At 43.0% G+C, this 16,427-nt stretch overlaps 1 protein-coding gene across 1 annotated transcript in view; it reads right to left on the reverse strand.

The window, feature by feature from the left end:
* Positions 1-1,474: 1,474 nt before the first annotated feature.
* CFAP61 (cilia and flagella associated protein 61) overlaps positions 1,475-16,427 on the reverse strand; it is a 273,021-nt gene continuing 258,068 nt past the window's right edge. Inside the window, exons 25-26 of the mRNA XM_077750174.1 lie at positions 6,865-6,955; positions 1,475-1,922 (exon numbers count right to left, since the gene is read on the reverse strand). Of these exons, the coding sequence (XP_077606300.1) occupies positions 1,722-1,922; positions 6,865-6,955 (292 nt within the window). The 3' untranslated portion in view covers positions 1,475-1,721. The remainder of the gene's footprint in view (positions 1,923-6,864; positions 6,956-16,427) is intronic.

The raw sequence follows: 16,427 nt of genomic DNA on the forward strand, positions 1-16,427 counted from the left end.
AGCCCAAATCAGTGACTCCTGGATTCTCTTACTCTTAGAAAAGTTGTCCCTCAGTGGTAAAATCCTGAAGTCCGCACATAGATGCTGAAATTCCTGCCTCGATTCAGGAAATTACTTACTTTGTGAATACGGGACAATGGTGAGAATGACTCCATCATTCATTTTGTAAACTAAAACCCATTCTGGACATTTGCAAATCTGCCACTTACTTGTGGCGGTCCAAGCCTACTTTATAAAAAGCAGCAAAGGAAAACTTACTACCACATGTTTGCGTGATTCAATATTAAGGCTGGCATTGTCATTTAGTCAGATTTATGTAACTAGAAGCCTTTTAATGGAATACTGGGTCACAGAAATCCTAACTGTTGATCCTTTAACGTTTTTCTGTTCATCTCCACCCAAGGGTCCTAGGGCCTGTCACAGAAACTCACTCCATTTGCTGATGCATTTGACCTAGGACCTCTCAGGGGAAGGGAGCCAGAAGAGGTGGGTGGGGGGATAGATTCACAAGCTGACTTATTTTCCAGCCCCTGAAATACGGTTCTCCGTGTGCTGGGTTTGCAGTTTGAAGAGTGAACCGGTAGGGATTGTTCTTCATTCTGGTCACATAGTTCCTAGCATATGGCTGAAGCTGGGCCTCCCTCTAAATGACCCCTGCATTTGTGTAAAACATACGTGTGAAGGAATTAGTGGAGTTTATTGCTTGCTTTTGCCTGCCTCAGAAAAATCAAGAATCTAGTGTTCTGGAACAGTTTTCTCTTTGAGAAGTGTCAGTTTGACACTTCTATACAATGCTGTAATACCAACTATGACTTTTCCTCCCGATAGCTGTGTGACCTTGGTGAGTGTGCCAACTTGTGCTGTTAACAGAAATTTTAAAAAAAAGAAAAACTGGAATTGTGTCCATGAAAAACAGTTTTAAAGCCTGTTGATCAAAAATCCAGTCATCAATTGTGTCACACTATCTATTAAAAGAGATCCAAGTAAATGAAAATTATTGTTGTTCCAGCATCCATACGTTTTCTAGTAGGCAAGAAATTTGCTTTGTATTTAATTATTACAGGTGACATGTACCAGAGGCCCTGGTACAAAGCAACGGTGGTAAGGGGCAAAGGAAATGAACTAGACTGATTTTGCACTACTATTTTCTAATCTAAAATCTCCGTGTGAGCCTGTGTGTTGATCTTCGAGGGTTTTTTTCCCTCATAATCTACAATGTTAAAACACAGAAATTTTGACAGCAGCTGCCTCATTTTCAAAGTTCACATAAACTTGCCTAGGCAACCAGTTCTTGTGATGTTGGTTTACAGGGCTAATTTCTCATCATCTGTTTTACCTATTTTCCATTCTGGGCACACGGTTTTCTTTTTTTATCACCCAGGAGTATTACTGGGTAAACAGGCGAAGAACTAACAAAACTGGCAGCTGGGCGTTTCAGGAAATCTATCAGAATCACACACAACGTAAAAACAAGTTTAATACAGTACATCTGATTTTATTGCTGAAATGGATTATTCTGCACTGGAACATGCCTGGTGTTCAAAACCGTCTCTCTGCCCCAGAATAGAGACCCACGGCCGTGCGCCACCTACTGGAATCATAGAAAACTACAGGCATAAGCTTGGTTGTCAAGCCAGGTTTCAGAGAGGTTTTCCATTTATACCGAGCACTTCCAGGAACTACATGTGTGAAAACAATAAAGTGGAGAGCATGAACACGCACTAAATAATGCCTGGCCATGCATACATGGGCAGGTGGTAGCGATTATAATGCAGGTAGTCAAGGATGCTCTTCTCCACCAGCCCCTTGTAGATGGATTCCTGGAAAACTCTTTTGAGGTATTTCCTGGGCTTCTCCTTCAGGTTAATTTCCTCATCTTCTATCTGATGGGCTAACTGTTCTATGGAAGGAAGGTCTTCCTCCTGGAAAATACAGGAAGTGGCCAGATACAGAAATTACTTGGACAATAAGAGAGCAGTTTCACTAAAATGAAAAAGAGTGATGACCTTTCTCAAGGGTGCTTATTCTTGTCCCCTAACTTTTCAAAACTTATTTTTAATCATGGAAAAATATAGGAAAGATTTACTGTTTTAACCATTAACCATTTAAAAAACTTTTTTAAATATTTATTTATATTTAAGAGAGACAGAAGGTAAATGGGAGAGGGACAGAGAGAGAGAGAGGGAGACACAAAATCCAAAGCAGGCTCCAGGCTCTGAGCTGTCAGCACAGAGCCTGAGGTGGGGCTCGAACTCATGAACCACAAGATCATGACCTGAGCCAAAGTCAGATATTTAACTGAGCCACCAAGACACCTGTTTTAACCATTTTTAAGTGTATAATTCAGTGACATTGAGGACATCTACACTGTAGGGCAGCCATCCCCCCCATCCATGTTCAGAACTTTCTCATCCTCCCAAACTGAAACTCTGTATTCATTAAACACTAACTCCCCATTCTCCCTCCACAAGCCCCTGGCAGCACTGTTCTACTTTCTATCTGTGACTCCGAAATGATAGCATTTGTTCTCCCTTCCTTCTATTAATGTGGTATATTACATTGATTGATTTTTATATGGTGAAACACTCTTAAATTCCTAGGGTAAATCTCACTTGGCCATGGTGTATAATCCTTTAGTTATACTGCTGGAATTAGTTGGCTAGCATTCTATGGAAGATTTTTGTGTCTAAATTCATAAGGGATCTTGGCCTGCACTCTTTCCTTTGCTGTCTTTGGCTTTAGTGCCAGGGTAATGCTGGCCTCAAAGAATGGGATGGGAAGTGTTCCTTTTCCTTCTATTTTTTTCAGAGAAGTCAGAGTAGGATTAATGTTAATTCTTCTTTAAATGTTTGGTAGAATTTGCCAGTGAAGCCATTTGTTCTTGGGCTGTTTTCTTTGTAGTGACGTTTTTGATTGCTGAGCCAATACCTTTACTTATTATAGGTCTGTTGAGATTTTTTTTTAAATTTCTTTTTGAGTCAGTTTTATAGTTTGTGTGTTCCAAAGAATTTGTCCATTTTATCCAGGTTATCTAGTTGGTCGACATACAATTGTTCATAGTGTTCTCTTATAATCCTTTGTTATTTCTGTAAGATCGATGGAAATGTTCCCACTTTCATTTCTGATTTTTAGCAATTTGACTCTTTATCCTTTAGTATTTTAGTCTAGTTAAAGGTTTGTTATTTTGTTGATCTTTTCAAAGAAGTATCTTTTGTTTCACCAATGTTCTCTGTTGTTTTCTATTCCTACTTCACTTATCTCTACTCTAAGTTTTATAATTTCCTTCCTTCTGCTAGGATGGGGTTTAGTTTGGTTTCCTTACGGTATAATATTAGGTTACTGATTTGAGATCATTCCTTTTTTCAACTCTAGGTATTTACAGCTATGAATTTCCTTCTGAAAACTGCTTTTGCTATATCCATTAATTTTGGTATGTTATGGTTTTGTTTTCATTTGTTTCTAAGTATTTCTAATATTTCATTTGATTTCTTTAAAATCAAAGAAGGTACTTAAGAGTCTGTGTTTAATTTCCATAATTTTGTGAGTTTTTGTATTCCTTCTGTTTTTGATTTCTATTTTTATTCCACTGTAATTGGAGAGTATACTTTGTATGATTTAAATCTTTAAAAATTTACTGACACTTGTTTTGTGGACCAACAAATATATGGCCTCTCTTGGAGAATGTTCCATGTATACTTAAGAACAGTGTGCATTCTGCTGTTGTTGCGTAGAGTGTTTTGTGTGTATCTGCTGGGTCTGTTTGGTTTATAGTGTTGTTCAAGTCCCCTATTTCCTTATTGATATTTTTTTAAAAAATTTTAATGTTTATTTATTTTTGAGATAGAGAGACAGAGCAAGAGTCGGGGAGGGACAGAGAGAGAGAGAGAGGGAAACACAGAATCGGAAGTAGGCTCCAGGCTCTGAGCTGTCAGCACAGAGCCCAATGTGGGGCTTGAACCCAAGAAACGTGAGATCATGACCTGAGCCAAAGTCAGACACTTAACCAACTGAGCCACCCAGGCACACTCCTCCTTATTTATCTTCTATCTGATTGTTCTATCCATTATTTAAAGTGAGAATCCTCCCCAGCTCTTACTAAGAACCACTTCTTCCTTCAATTCTATCAACTTTTGCTTTAGATATATTGGAGTTTTGTTGTGCAGTGCATATACGTTTATAATTGTTACCTTTTTGAAGAATAATCTTGACTATACAGAATTTCACTTTGGTTAGTGACTCTTTGGCTTAAGCTAAATGCAGTGCCAGTGGATTTATAATCCGTTCCTTTTTACTTCCATGAAAGGGCTCATGAAATCTTTTAATGGGCTTGTTTTTAAAATAAGTGATATATAGATTTGAGATGACTTATAATAACAGTCATAGATAATAGTATTTTATTCCTTTCTCTCCAATGTAGAGGGAGAGGAAAATTGATATACTGAGCTATAGGATATTATAGTCAATGGGACTGGACTGCTGTATTTTCCTATAGACAATATGGAAAGTAAAATGAAATGGGTGACTTCATCTTAGTATTTGAGACAAGGAATTACCGTCATTTTTTAGTGAAGGCTATCCTCTTTATTTTCCTATTACTAAGCTCTTAAATGAACTTCTGCATATCTGCTTATATGACTAATGCTTCCACTGTCTGCCTGTCCCCACCACCGTTACCTATGGGGGCCGGCACTTACTGGGAGCCATTCTTCTGTGCCATGTACTTGTGCACATCCCCTCCTTCATTCCTCCCACAGCTCTCTGAGTTGGGAACAGGTAGTCCCTGTTCTACAAGGATCTGAGCTAGAGGCAGATACCATGGCATGCACCACCTCTTTCTGTGGCCTTTCCCACTTGACAAATGTAAATGCAGAGAGCAGAGCAAGCCCCCTTCCAAAGGTTTCACTTTTGGGAAATCTAGAAAAGCCACAAAAATGGTGAGGGAGTCCTTAGTTGTCTTCCACAACTGTTCGTGGCCACTTCTGGTCTACTGAAAGGGCCTGTTGTCTATGGTGACTTCATGCATAACAAACTGACTCAGAGCAAATGTCTGTTCATGGATAATAGGTTGAGGGCATCTTGATGAGGGCCATGAAAAGTGACTATTGTTGAGTTTGGTAGTGAATTTAGAAGGGTAAGAGGAAAGCTTCACTTTTAAGCTTGGTGCCTAAAACCCCTTGGCTCTGTGTAAAATATTAGCTGAGAAGCTCGATTCTGGGGCTTGGAAGGGTTTAGGCACAGAGTTTTGAGGGGTTAACTAGAAAACTAATGAGTGTTTACTATGGTGCAGTAATGAGCTTCATATTACATTTTGAGAGGAAGAGAGGGCTCTAAGGAGTTGAGTGAAATTCACTCATCACCAGGCTTACAACTTGGGTTCATATTTCAACATCAGCTGACTCCCTTACAGTTTTAAGATGAAATGCAGAGATCCNNNNTATATATATATATATATACACACACACACACACATACATATACATACATATATACACACACACATACATATACATATATATTCTATATATGTGTATATATAAATAAATTTTATATATATATAAATTTTATATATAGATATATAGATATAGATGATCATTGGATTACAGTCCCCTCTGCCTCCCTCATGCACATTTACTTGACTGGTTACTATCTATGTGGATCCTAAAGACAACTGAGTTTGGTTTCTATTTTAAATCTATTTTTCCCAATTTGAATCTACTTCACATTAGTAAGATTATTTAAATTTCCCATCTTGGACCCCAAGAATAAAACTGAGAAGGGGGTAAGCAATGAAGAGAAGGTACCAAGCCACACATTTTAGTCCATATGGCTCAGTGCCTATGTTCTAGGCTTTGGAGTGAGACATCCTTGACTTTGAAGCTTGCTGGCCACAGCTGCATAACCCATGGCAGGGGTCTTTAAAGTCCCTCAGCTCCACCCTCCTCATTGGTAAAGTAAAGACCGTGACAGTAGGGTGTCCTGGAGGGTACTCACTATGTTTAAGCCAGGCGGTACGTGCAGTAAGGACCCAGCATGTGAACTGTATCTGAGCTGCCCAATATGGAGCCCACACCATGGGAACCTTTGAAGGGCACAGGTGTTCTCAAGTGGAAGTGATAACAGAGACGCAGGACTTGGCCTTTTAGACAGTAAAACATGGTGGAAGGCTAAGCTGTGTCCCGCTGGGGCCAGCCCTTGTCTGAGTGGAGCAAGGAAGAGTCTACAATAGATATCTGACTACTTTGTGAGCACAGACGCTAACTCTCCACAGCTCCGGTAAGGAGTCTAGTGTTGAAATAAAGAATTTAATGTAAAGCTTCACAAATATTTCACTACTTACACTGCTGTCAAATTTCCTGCTGAGCATGGAGTCTTTAGGAAATGTAGCCTAACTTCCAGTTAATTCTCTATCACTTTGAGAAAGCAGTTTGGGTTATAAAAGGGATACCGTATGCCTTCCCTTTACATTTTTATAACAACACACACACACACACACACACACACACACACACACATCTAGCAAATGGTGGTCAATAAGGGCAGAAACTAAAGGCATGCAATGTTCATTCTTGAGAAAACGTTGAAAAAACTCAGATCCGCTTCCAGTCAACACTCCCTGTTAGCTGATCATGAAAATACAGTTACTTACAAAAAGGAAAAAGAATAGGTCTCTCATAAAAGGATTTAAATAATCCACTTTTCCTGAAATATCACTGTCTGTGTTCACATACTCCAAAGCTTGTTTATATGAGGTATCGTTTTAAGTAAAACCAACAGGGGAAATGTAGCGAAAAGTGTAAATGATCAAGAACTTTAAAGTGCTTGTAATTTGCAAGGAATACCTCACATACTATTAATCACTCTTACCTCCTTGGAGGTCAAGATCTGGCGTAACTCTTTCCTTAGATCAATAAAACGATCGTGAAATAGGGCCATGCACCATGGCTCCATGAAGTAGCTAGTGAGGAAAGAAAAGATTCAGTTAGCTGGAAATGCTCTCATTACCGCTAATAAAGTATTTACCTGCTTTTTGCCTTTATAAATTACAGTTCTGGCCCCTTTGCAAGCGTTTGCTCATAAAATGCCTCGTGGAACAGCCTGGCCAATCAATTTTTTAAATGGATGTTCCTGATGTAAGGCCAGGTTCCATAATTACATTTAAAGTGGTTTAATTCAGAGCTGGGGCAAGACCCAGTGAAGAATCCTGATTTTATCAGAATTTAAAAGCCTGAAGACTTGTAAAGAACGGTGTCTCCATTATCTGCCCTCATTTGAGAAAAACAGATTGCAGGATTAACTGAACTGCTGCATAAACAAATTACATTTGGGTAGACAATAACACAAATGTTGTTCATCATTAAGGTTTCTGGATTAATAATGACCAGAAAAACAGGCCACCTCGGTGTTGCAACACGGTCTCCATACAATTGCACTGATGCTTAATTGAATCTCTTTTAGGAGAGCAGCTCTTTTGGTGTTTTTATTGGCTAACTTTTCACTGAAAACCGTTTGAGTAAATGCTTTCTTACATGGAGTCCAATATGGCCATCCTGCAACGTGATCAGGATGCATTTCAAGTGTCCAGGCGATCGCTGAAAATTTGATGCATTCTTGGAGAACCAAGACCATTTGCTGGTATTTTAACTCTGATTTTATTTTAATGCTAAGCGTCTTGGGATGGGAAACATCACTTCTTCAGCGCTGGAGACACGTTGGTCACGTGGGCTTCACTCTTCTCTGGATGTGAGTTTGTTGTTCCCATTACTGCTAATGGATGCCATGTGTGTGCACTGGGGAAGAAAAATTGGTGCCCACGTGCAGATGAGCACCTTCTGTTTTCCCAGGCCTGAAGTTAATTCTTAGGGAAGGAGGTGACAAGTCCCAGGGACGACCGGGGCCTTTAAAGGACAAGTATAATGACAAGCGTATGTGCTAAGATTAGCACAGCACTCAGCTATATCACTTATTACCTATTATCTTTGCTTGACCAGAATATAACCTAGTTTCATATTTAATTACCTATTTTGTTGTTATCCATTCAACTATGAATTCCACCAATATTTGTGGAACATCTATTATGCGCCCAGGGGAAATAGCAGGGACCAAAACAGACCAGCATCTCTGCCACCGTGAAGCTTATATTCAAGTGATAAATGTACAGCCTGTTGGATAAGGAGAACTGCTGAGGCAAGGATGGGGAAGGCCAAAGAAAGGCTCAGGGAGTAAGGGCTTGAGGGCAAGGAGAGAGAGCCACATGGAGATCTGGGGGAAGAGCCCCCCCGAGAGAGGGAACAGCAGGTGCAAACAACTGGAGCCAGGAGTGTGCTAAGAGCACTCAAGGAGGCAGAGTGGAGATAAGAGCAGGGAGTGGTAGGGAGGTGAGTCAGGAAGGCGACGGGCGCGGGAAGGATGCTTCTGGAGGCAGGAGCCCAGTCAGGGCTGTTGTGACAGCAGTCCTCTGTCTCTGTGATTTCACTTTCTGCGTTTCAGTGACCTGCAGTCAACCATGCTCTGGAGCCGGTGACCCTCCTCCTGACATACTGTCAGAAGGTCGGTAGCAACCTCACACTATGTCACAGTGCCTGTGTCATTTACCTCACTTTGTCTCATCATGTGGGCAGTTTATCATCTCACGTCATCACCATAGGAAGGGTGAGTACAGTGTCATGTTATTTTGGCAGAGACCACATTCACATAACTTTATTAAGTATATGGCTCTAACTGTTCTATTTTATTATGAGTTATTGTTGTTAATCTATTAATGCACTTAATCTGTAAATTAAACTTTATCATAGGTATGTATGCACTGAAGAAAACATCACATAAACAGGGCTCAGGACTAACCACAGTCTCCAGCATCCACTGGGGGTCTTGGAGATCTTTCCTGCAGGGAAAGGGAGACTACTGTAATCGCTGCATGGCCATCCAGTTTAGCACTTGCATGCAAAAGGCATCTTACAGATCTTCACAAATGAATGAGTGCACACTGCACTGTGTACATTCTATTCTGCCTGGCTTGGATTGGTCTTCCACCAGTATTGAATAAAGTTCTGCTAAATCAATAGGTGACGAAACTCTGCAAAATGTCCCAAGATGGGCAGCATTATGAAAAAGAGAGCATCACTGGGAAGACTGGGAAAGCTGTACGTGAAACCAGGGCTCCAGAAAGGTGTCACTAAGCCCCACAGCGCATGAGGCTGTGGGTGTCAGGTGGATATTATGTGGAAATGTCAGAGGACTCCTTGCCTCTGAAATTACTCAAGGCCACCTAATTCTTAGTTCATGGAGCCGATTGATAGGCATTCTGGCTGAGTTTCTGGGCCCCTAAAAGCCCTGGCCAACATCCAACATCCATCTAATTCCTGAAGCAGAGGCACTGGCACAGGGCTGGGCCCCTTGGCAAGGACGGGAACCTTGGGGTGACGTTTTGACACATCTCCTCAGACAGTAGCTTCCTGGGCCAAAACATCAATTATGACCTACGTCCAGCACAGCTTTGCTGGTATGGTCCCTGCCTCTTAGATCAAAAAATCTTCTAGAAAAGCTTCAGGGAATTATGGATGTGCAAATTTGGAAACTATCATAATTCTTAAGTTAGGAACAAGTGGGCCCTTTTATTATTATTTTTAATATTCATTTTTTTTATTTTTGAGAGAGAGAAACAGCATGAGAGGGAGAGGGGCAGAGAGGGAGGGAGTCACAGAATCCAAAGCAGGCTCCAGGGTCTGAGCTGTCAGCACACAGCCTGATGTGGGGCTCAAACCACAAATTGTGAGATTATGACCTCTTAACTAACTGAGCCTCCCAGGTGCCCCCCAGCGGTCCCTTTTAAATCTGTGGCTTCCTTTCCCCAGTTGCTGAGATACTCCCTGTGTGTTTCCACGGTACCATCAGAACTGCCTACCCTCTTGGTTCTGGGGGTCTACAGCCACGTCCTTCTAGCTGGTACATCCTCTCTCTCTCTCTCTGGCTTTCTCGACCCTGCATGGCCCTGTTCCCACAGCCCAGGTTTGGTTCAGGCGGTCTTCACTACTCTGCCCTCCTCATTGCTTCACAGAGGGAATTCTGGGGGAACCCCACTTCCCTAAGGTCACAGCCTGCCCACCTGGGCCCTGGCCCACCACCTAACACCCACATTCCCACAGCTTCTGTCCACAAAGCTGAGCACAGATGGCTGGAGAAGCAAGTGATCCTTAATCCTCTGAAAAGATAGTTGCTGAGTCCATGTGCAGTGTGCCTAGCAGGAGTGGGGGGTTCTGGTTGGGGGTGGCGGAGGGGGGCATGAAGGAGCAGTTGGATGTTTCTTTCTTTTGCTGCCTTTAAAACTCTCTATGCCTCTCACACCAGTGTCCAGCAGTAATGGCACCTGGGTATTTGATGACTTTTATTCTCATCACCATACATTGAACAGTTTGGAGACCAAAGATCTAGGAGACCTGAAATCTTATTTCTTTCACACTTCCTAACATTGTCTCCTATGGGAAAATATTTTGGGACCCTCTTCCAGAAGGTGACAATCTCTGTAGCAAACTATTTGTTACTCATATTCCTAGATTTCATCTGTGTCAGTCATTTTTATGCATAAAAAAGAAAGGTTTATAGAACTCTATTCAGGGACACCTGGGTGACTCAGTTGGTTGAGTGTCTGACTCTTGATTTTGGCTCAGGTCATGATCTCACAGTTCATGAAACTGAGCCCCTCATCAGGCTCTGTGCTGACAGTGCAGAACCTGCTGGGGACTCTCTCTCTCTGCCCCTCTCCCACTTGTTTTCTCTTGCTCCCTCAAAATACATAAATAAACTTGAAAAAAAACCCACTCTATTTGGGTTTTTCTCTCTTAAGAAAGAACCCTTGGGTTCCATTAAAGCAAAGTGTAGTAATGAAAAGAGATACCCTGGAAGCCAAATCAGTAAACTGATGTCCAAGGCTCCTTCTCAATTTTATTGCAGCCTCAGTGGCGGCCCCTAGGGGCAACTTACGCCAGGGTCATGGAACGCTAAGGCTCTCACAGTGGGGAAAGTTGGTGTGTCACTTGGTGCATCACCAAGTGCGTAGGCTTGTACCCCGCCTGGAGAGCTTCTGCACACCGCTCTGCAACACCAGATTGCTCACAGCCTGCCACACAGATCAGGCTTAATATGCATCAAGTGACACGCTTAACCAAGGGTAAAACAAGGAGTTCAGACTCAGTCAGTCCCTAAACAGGAGTCCCAATAGAAGGTCACATATTTCAACAGCAACTCTGATCAGATGGCATGTGGCACTGAACGGGATTTAGGAAGAAAATGACTAGCAGATAATCTGCAGTTTCCAAGATGCCCTGGGTCAGCTCTGTTTAAAGGATTCAGGTCAGGCTCTTGAGTGGGTGGATAATTAGCAACATCTCCATTGTTAGATGAAGTAGCTGCTATTTTGCAGGGCAGGCATTAGATTCAAGGTGTTTTAGATAGTGGTAAAAAGGAATTGGTCCCTTTGATAAGAGGGGAAATGGACTAAAAAATGTACCCAGAGAAGAATCTCATTTGCAAGGTTCTTCCCCAGTTCTTATAAACTGCTTAATTTGGTGGTGATTTTTAAGGGGGTCACCAAATGACATCAGAACAGGCACTGTGATGAGGAACCATGCTCTGGGCTATGGTCCTTGGTCATTTACCATTCACAGCAGCCCCAAGTAGCTGTAGCCCTGTAGGTAATTCACTTACACGGTCCTCCAGAACCTTGTTGGCTTCTGTTAAATTACCTTCTTCTTAATTAATAGATTTTATTTTAGAACAGATTTAGGTATACAGAAAACATAGAGCAGAAATATGGAGTTACCATACATTTCCTCCCACCCTCAGTTTCTCCCATTAACACCTTGCATTATTAGTAAAGCACACTTGTTACACAATCAATGAACCAATATTGATACATTATTCTTAACTAAGGCCCAGAGTTTACACTAGGGTTCTTTGCCATGTTGCACATTCTGTGGGTTTGATGAATGCACCATGCCCTACTGTCCATCACGGGAATATCATATGGGAGCATTTCACTGCCCTAAAAAATCACCTGTGCTCTGCCTGTTCACCCCTGCCTCCCTCTGAACTGTGGGCAAATTAACATTTTAGGAAATTGACTGGTAGAAAAAATGGGACTGTGTAACAATTTTATAAAATTCTTTAATAACCCTACAGTCCAGTATTTCCTCAGAAGTAGAGTAACAGTCTCCCATCCCAGAACACGGTGCCTTTCAAGCATGACAGCTGCCCCTCATACCAACAGCTCTGTGGCTTGAAGATATGGTTTTCTAAATTGCTGGATTTGAGCATCAGCCTAGGATGAAAGCTATTTGGATTTCTATTTTCTGCAGTGTGCAGGGGGCTATAATTTTTAGGGGAAAAAATGAAGACGTGGACATTATAATCTACTTGTTAAAAACCCATGTGCTTTGTGACCAAACCAAGCCAAATGCACGTAGAAAGCAGGGGTGAGGTTTGTTCACTGAGAATTTCAGAACCTAATTCATCACGGTTGAAGGCTGCTGAGAATCCTAGTTCACAAACCCTAGTCAGACAAGACTCTCTCAGGTGGGCAAAAGCATCCCAAATGTCAGGCAGTCTGGACCTGATTCCCTCCAGCAGGTGCCAATGTTTTTTATTCCAAGTAGGCCAGTTCAATCCTATTATGGAAAGAAATGAAATGGGCTTGCATTATATTCTTTTTTCTATCCTTCATGGGAAGGACCCCGCCGACCTTAATGGCAGTGCACCCAGTGGAGCGTTTCCTATACTCACCACTTCAGCTGTGTGGGGACTGCCATGGCCAACTCCCTTCTCAAACTGGCTGTGGGTTGCAGAGCTTCTAGGTGAACCTTCTCTGCATGCTAGGATTGGGGAGGGGAGGGGAGGCTCAGGGCAAGTTGGGAGGCAGCTGACAGGCAGCTTGAGGGTACACCTTCAGAGTCTGTTTCTAGCTCAGGCTTCTTCCCACTCCAACTGTGCCTCAGCTGCCTGATGCTCCCTTTGCTGCTTCCTCTCTGTGTAGGGGCTAAGATTCTCACCCTCTCTGGCCCCTTCCAGATACCTTCTATCTTGGCCTTCCTGCCTGATGGGCTCTGTGCATTTTTTTTTCTTGCAGCCCAGAGGAGTCTTTTCCATGCCTGTGTCTTCCCTACTGCTGTTCGGTGCCCAAGCCCAACACAAACCTTCTCCTTGAAGCTAACTCCTGGCCTGATGGCTTCCGCTCACTTTCTCTGCACCATTTTCACTGCGTGGGGGTGGTTCTTGCAGGAAACCTAACCAGGCACTTATCCTTTTCTTGTCCACACTGTGGGCTCTGGGTCCCCACAGCATCCTGCACAGGCGGGTCCTAGGAGACTGAAGGAGCCAGTGGGGCCCAAGCTCCTGAAGACACCTTCGGGTGAGGGCAGGGGTCAGACTCAGGCCGCCTTCCCTCCTCTCCATGAACTAACTCCTAGGACCCAGTTTAGATGGGAGGGGGCTTTAGGACAGCACAGAACCCTATGGGCCTCCTTTAAATCATTCTAGACACACAGAAGCCTTCATTATTACAATTAGAAAAACTCTGAATTTAACCAAACTCATTTTGCAATTGATAAGAACATAGAGTCAAACACGATGATCAAACAAAGATGGTCTTCTTTTGCTATAAGGGTGTGAAGACGTTTTGTGTTATGAACGGTTTTAGGTCTAGTTTTCTCCCTACAAACTGAATGATAGCTGTGCTTTGGGTTTTTTTTTTTCCTTCTTCTCCATAGAAAGGAGAGGAGCATCTGGAATCCTTGCCAAGGCTGGGGTCAGGTCTGCACTGACAGCCCCAAGTGCTGTAGATACTCAGCATTAGTGATAAGCTTTGGGGAAATTTCTTTTTCCATGAATACTGTGAATTTTTAAAAACAAGAAAAATACTAATTTCTTTCCCAATTTATGTTCAAGAAAGGAAGACTAACCAGAGCCACTGGGTAACCTTCAGAGTTGGCTGCCTAGAAATCCTCAGGAGAGAGCGTCAGGTAAGGACATGAGGGCAATGTGATTTCTCTCAGTGGCTTGTGGATTTCGGTGTTAACATCACACAAATTGTTTCTACACAGCCGTGAGGAAAAGTTGACACACATTCTCCAGGGCCCAGACAGAAGACATTACTGTCTCTGTTCATCTCGCCAATGGCTGGCCCATGTTCTTTGGGGGAACTTAAATTCTCCATCCCTTTTGCAAATGACACGCTTTTCTCAGAAGCCCTAGGAGATGCTGACTTATGGAACTCTATTAACCATTCCTGGTCAATATGGCCCAGTCATTAAGCAATTGATCAGACTTCTCCAGAGCTCATCCTCATCTGGTCAATCAGCCAAGTCTATCGACAAAATTGTATGGCCACGCTGAGTGCTGAGAAAAGCAACCCCGTAAGATGGAGGAAGTCGCATCCACTGGCCTCAGGGAAAAGTGCAACATGTCTAAGTGAAAAGAACAAGGTAAAGGATGTTCTTTCAAGTCCTGGATCTTAATCACAAGGCAGGCAGTGAGGGATGGAGAGGTGCAGAAGATCTGGGCTGCACTCCCTGCACACGAAAGTTCAACTGGAAATTGCTCAACTACACGGTAGTTAGGAAAAAGGAGTCAGGTGGGCAGAGAAGAAACACATACCTTTCTCCAAAATCTTTTTTTTTTTTTTTTTTGATGAAAGTCATTCTAACTTTATCCTGCAGGGATAATAGTTTTTGCTCTTAGACTCGTTAAGAGGATCCCCAGCTGCCACTCACACCTGCACAGAGGTTTGCTGGAGCTGGGAAATCCCTTTTCTCCTGGTGGGAAGATGGGTGGCCTGCAGGCTTGCCTTACAGAATGAAATTCTCACTGTCCAACATCTCAGATTCTTGTACTGACAGCATCTCAGATTCAACATGGAGGATAGACAATTCCCACAATGCCTGGTGGTAGGTCACACCCAGCAGCGAGCCTCAGCCTTATGGCAGTGTGGGCTGCAGCATGGCTGGTAGGCCTTGTCTCTCCTGTTTACATTCCATACACAGAAGGCAGGAAGTGACGGATGTCAGGGTATGTAATCGAGGTTGCACCCAGGTACCCTGGGGGCCAGACATGACCTAGACATGGCTGCTTTGGCCTGAACAGCATTTGGAAATTGAATTTGGGGCATTTCCTTTAAAAATCACATTCGGCAATGCAGAGTCCTTGTTTACATGGCAGTAATCACTTCAATTGATGTCCCTGTGGCTCATCACTGTTGTTACCAGCCTGTCTGGTATCACTCACCTATGGGCCACGGAAGGCATGTGGGTGTGCAAAGCCTGGTGAAGGGGTTTGGGTGAGATGAAGGCAGGTTTGTAAGCATGTTTTCAGAAGCCACCTTCTCCATGTCTCCTTCTCCATGCTGGTATGTGTGCTAAGTACACATGCTATCTTCTAGCTTCCTTTCTTCTATTCATCCATCCATCCACCCATCCGTCCNGGAACTGATCCAAGAATTCAGCAAAGTTGCAGGGTACAAAATCAACGTACAGAAAATGGTCCATCCATCCATCCTAACAGGTCCAATGAGGACTTTCAAAACCCAGTTTGTTTCTAGCACCTGTTTCCCTCTGATTCTCTATTTTCTGCTGGCTCAATTCACCTGCTCAGTTCACTCACTGAATACTCATTTCTTCCCCACTGTGATCCTGTGAGGACTTTTCTCTCCCCTCTATTCTCTGTCCTAGGTGTCTTCCAGGGCTCCTGACTTCCATAGCTACAAAAGTGGGAAGGAAGGGGAACACCTCTGGGGTCATTCTTTGCCATTAATCAAGTAGAGCCAGGTGCTTTGGGGCACAGAGGGAACCACTGTACAAGTGGGGTCCCTGCCTGGAAGTGCAGGTAGAAGGTAGTATTAGGGAAACTGAGGTGGGCTCAGGGTGTGGAGGTACACTGTGGGAAGGCAAAGCTGGAGAGGAGCTCAGCAGGAGTGAAACTGCCACCTGCTTGTCCTCAGTTCTTTGTCGCTGCATTTCTAAGTGTTTGCCAACCTCTCTTTCGCTAGTGTTTGCCAACCTTCAGTCACTTGGGAACCCATCAGTTTTTCATGGACATTACTCATGACTTCAAAATGTTTCTTTAGATTGATTAGCCTTAAAAACAAGCAAACAAACAAAAAGAAACAACTACCTCTGCCTTATCCTATCTGTGATGATATCTGTGAAATCATAGATTTGATGTGTTTGTACAGTGTTTCTAATTCATTAATGTTTTTAATGTTTAGTTACTTTTGAGAAACAGAGAGAGAGAGAGAGAGGCTGGAGGAGGAGTAGAGTGAGGGAGACAGGATCTGAAGCAGAGAGCCTGATGCGGGGCTCGAACTCACGAACCATGAGATCATGACCTGAGCCGAAGTCGGGCATTTAACTGACTGAGCTACCCAGGTGCCCCAGGGTTTCTAA

This window comes from Crocuta crocuta, unplaced genomic scaffold, assembly GCF_008692635.1.
Source record: "Crocuta crocuta isolate KB4526 unplaced genomic scaffold, BGI_CrCroc_1.0 scaffold209, whole genome shotgun sequence".
NCBI classification, from domain to species: Eukaryota; Metazoa; Chordata; class Mammalia; order Carnivora; family Hyaenidae; genus Crocuta; species Crocuta crocuta.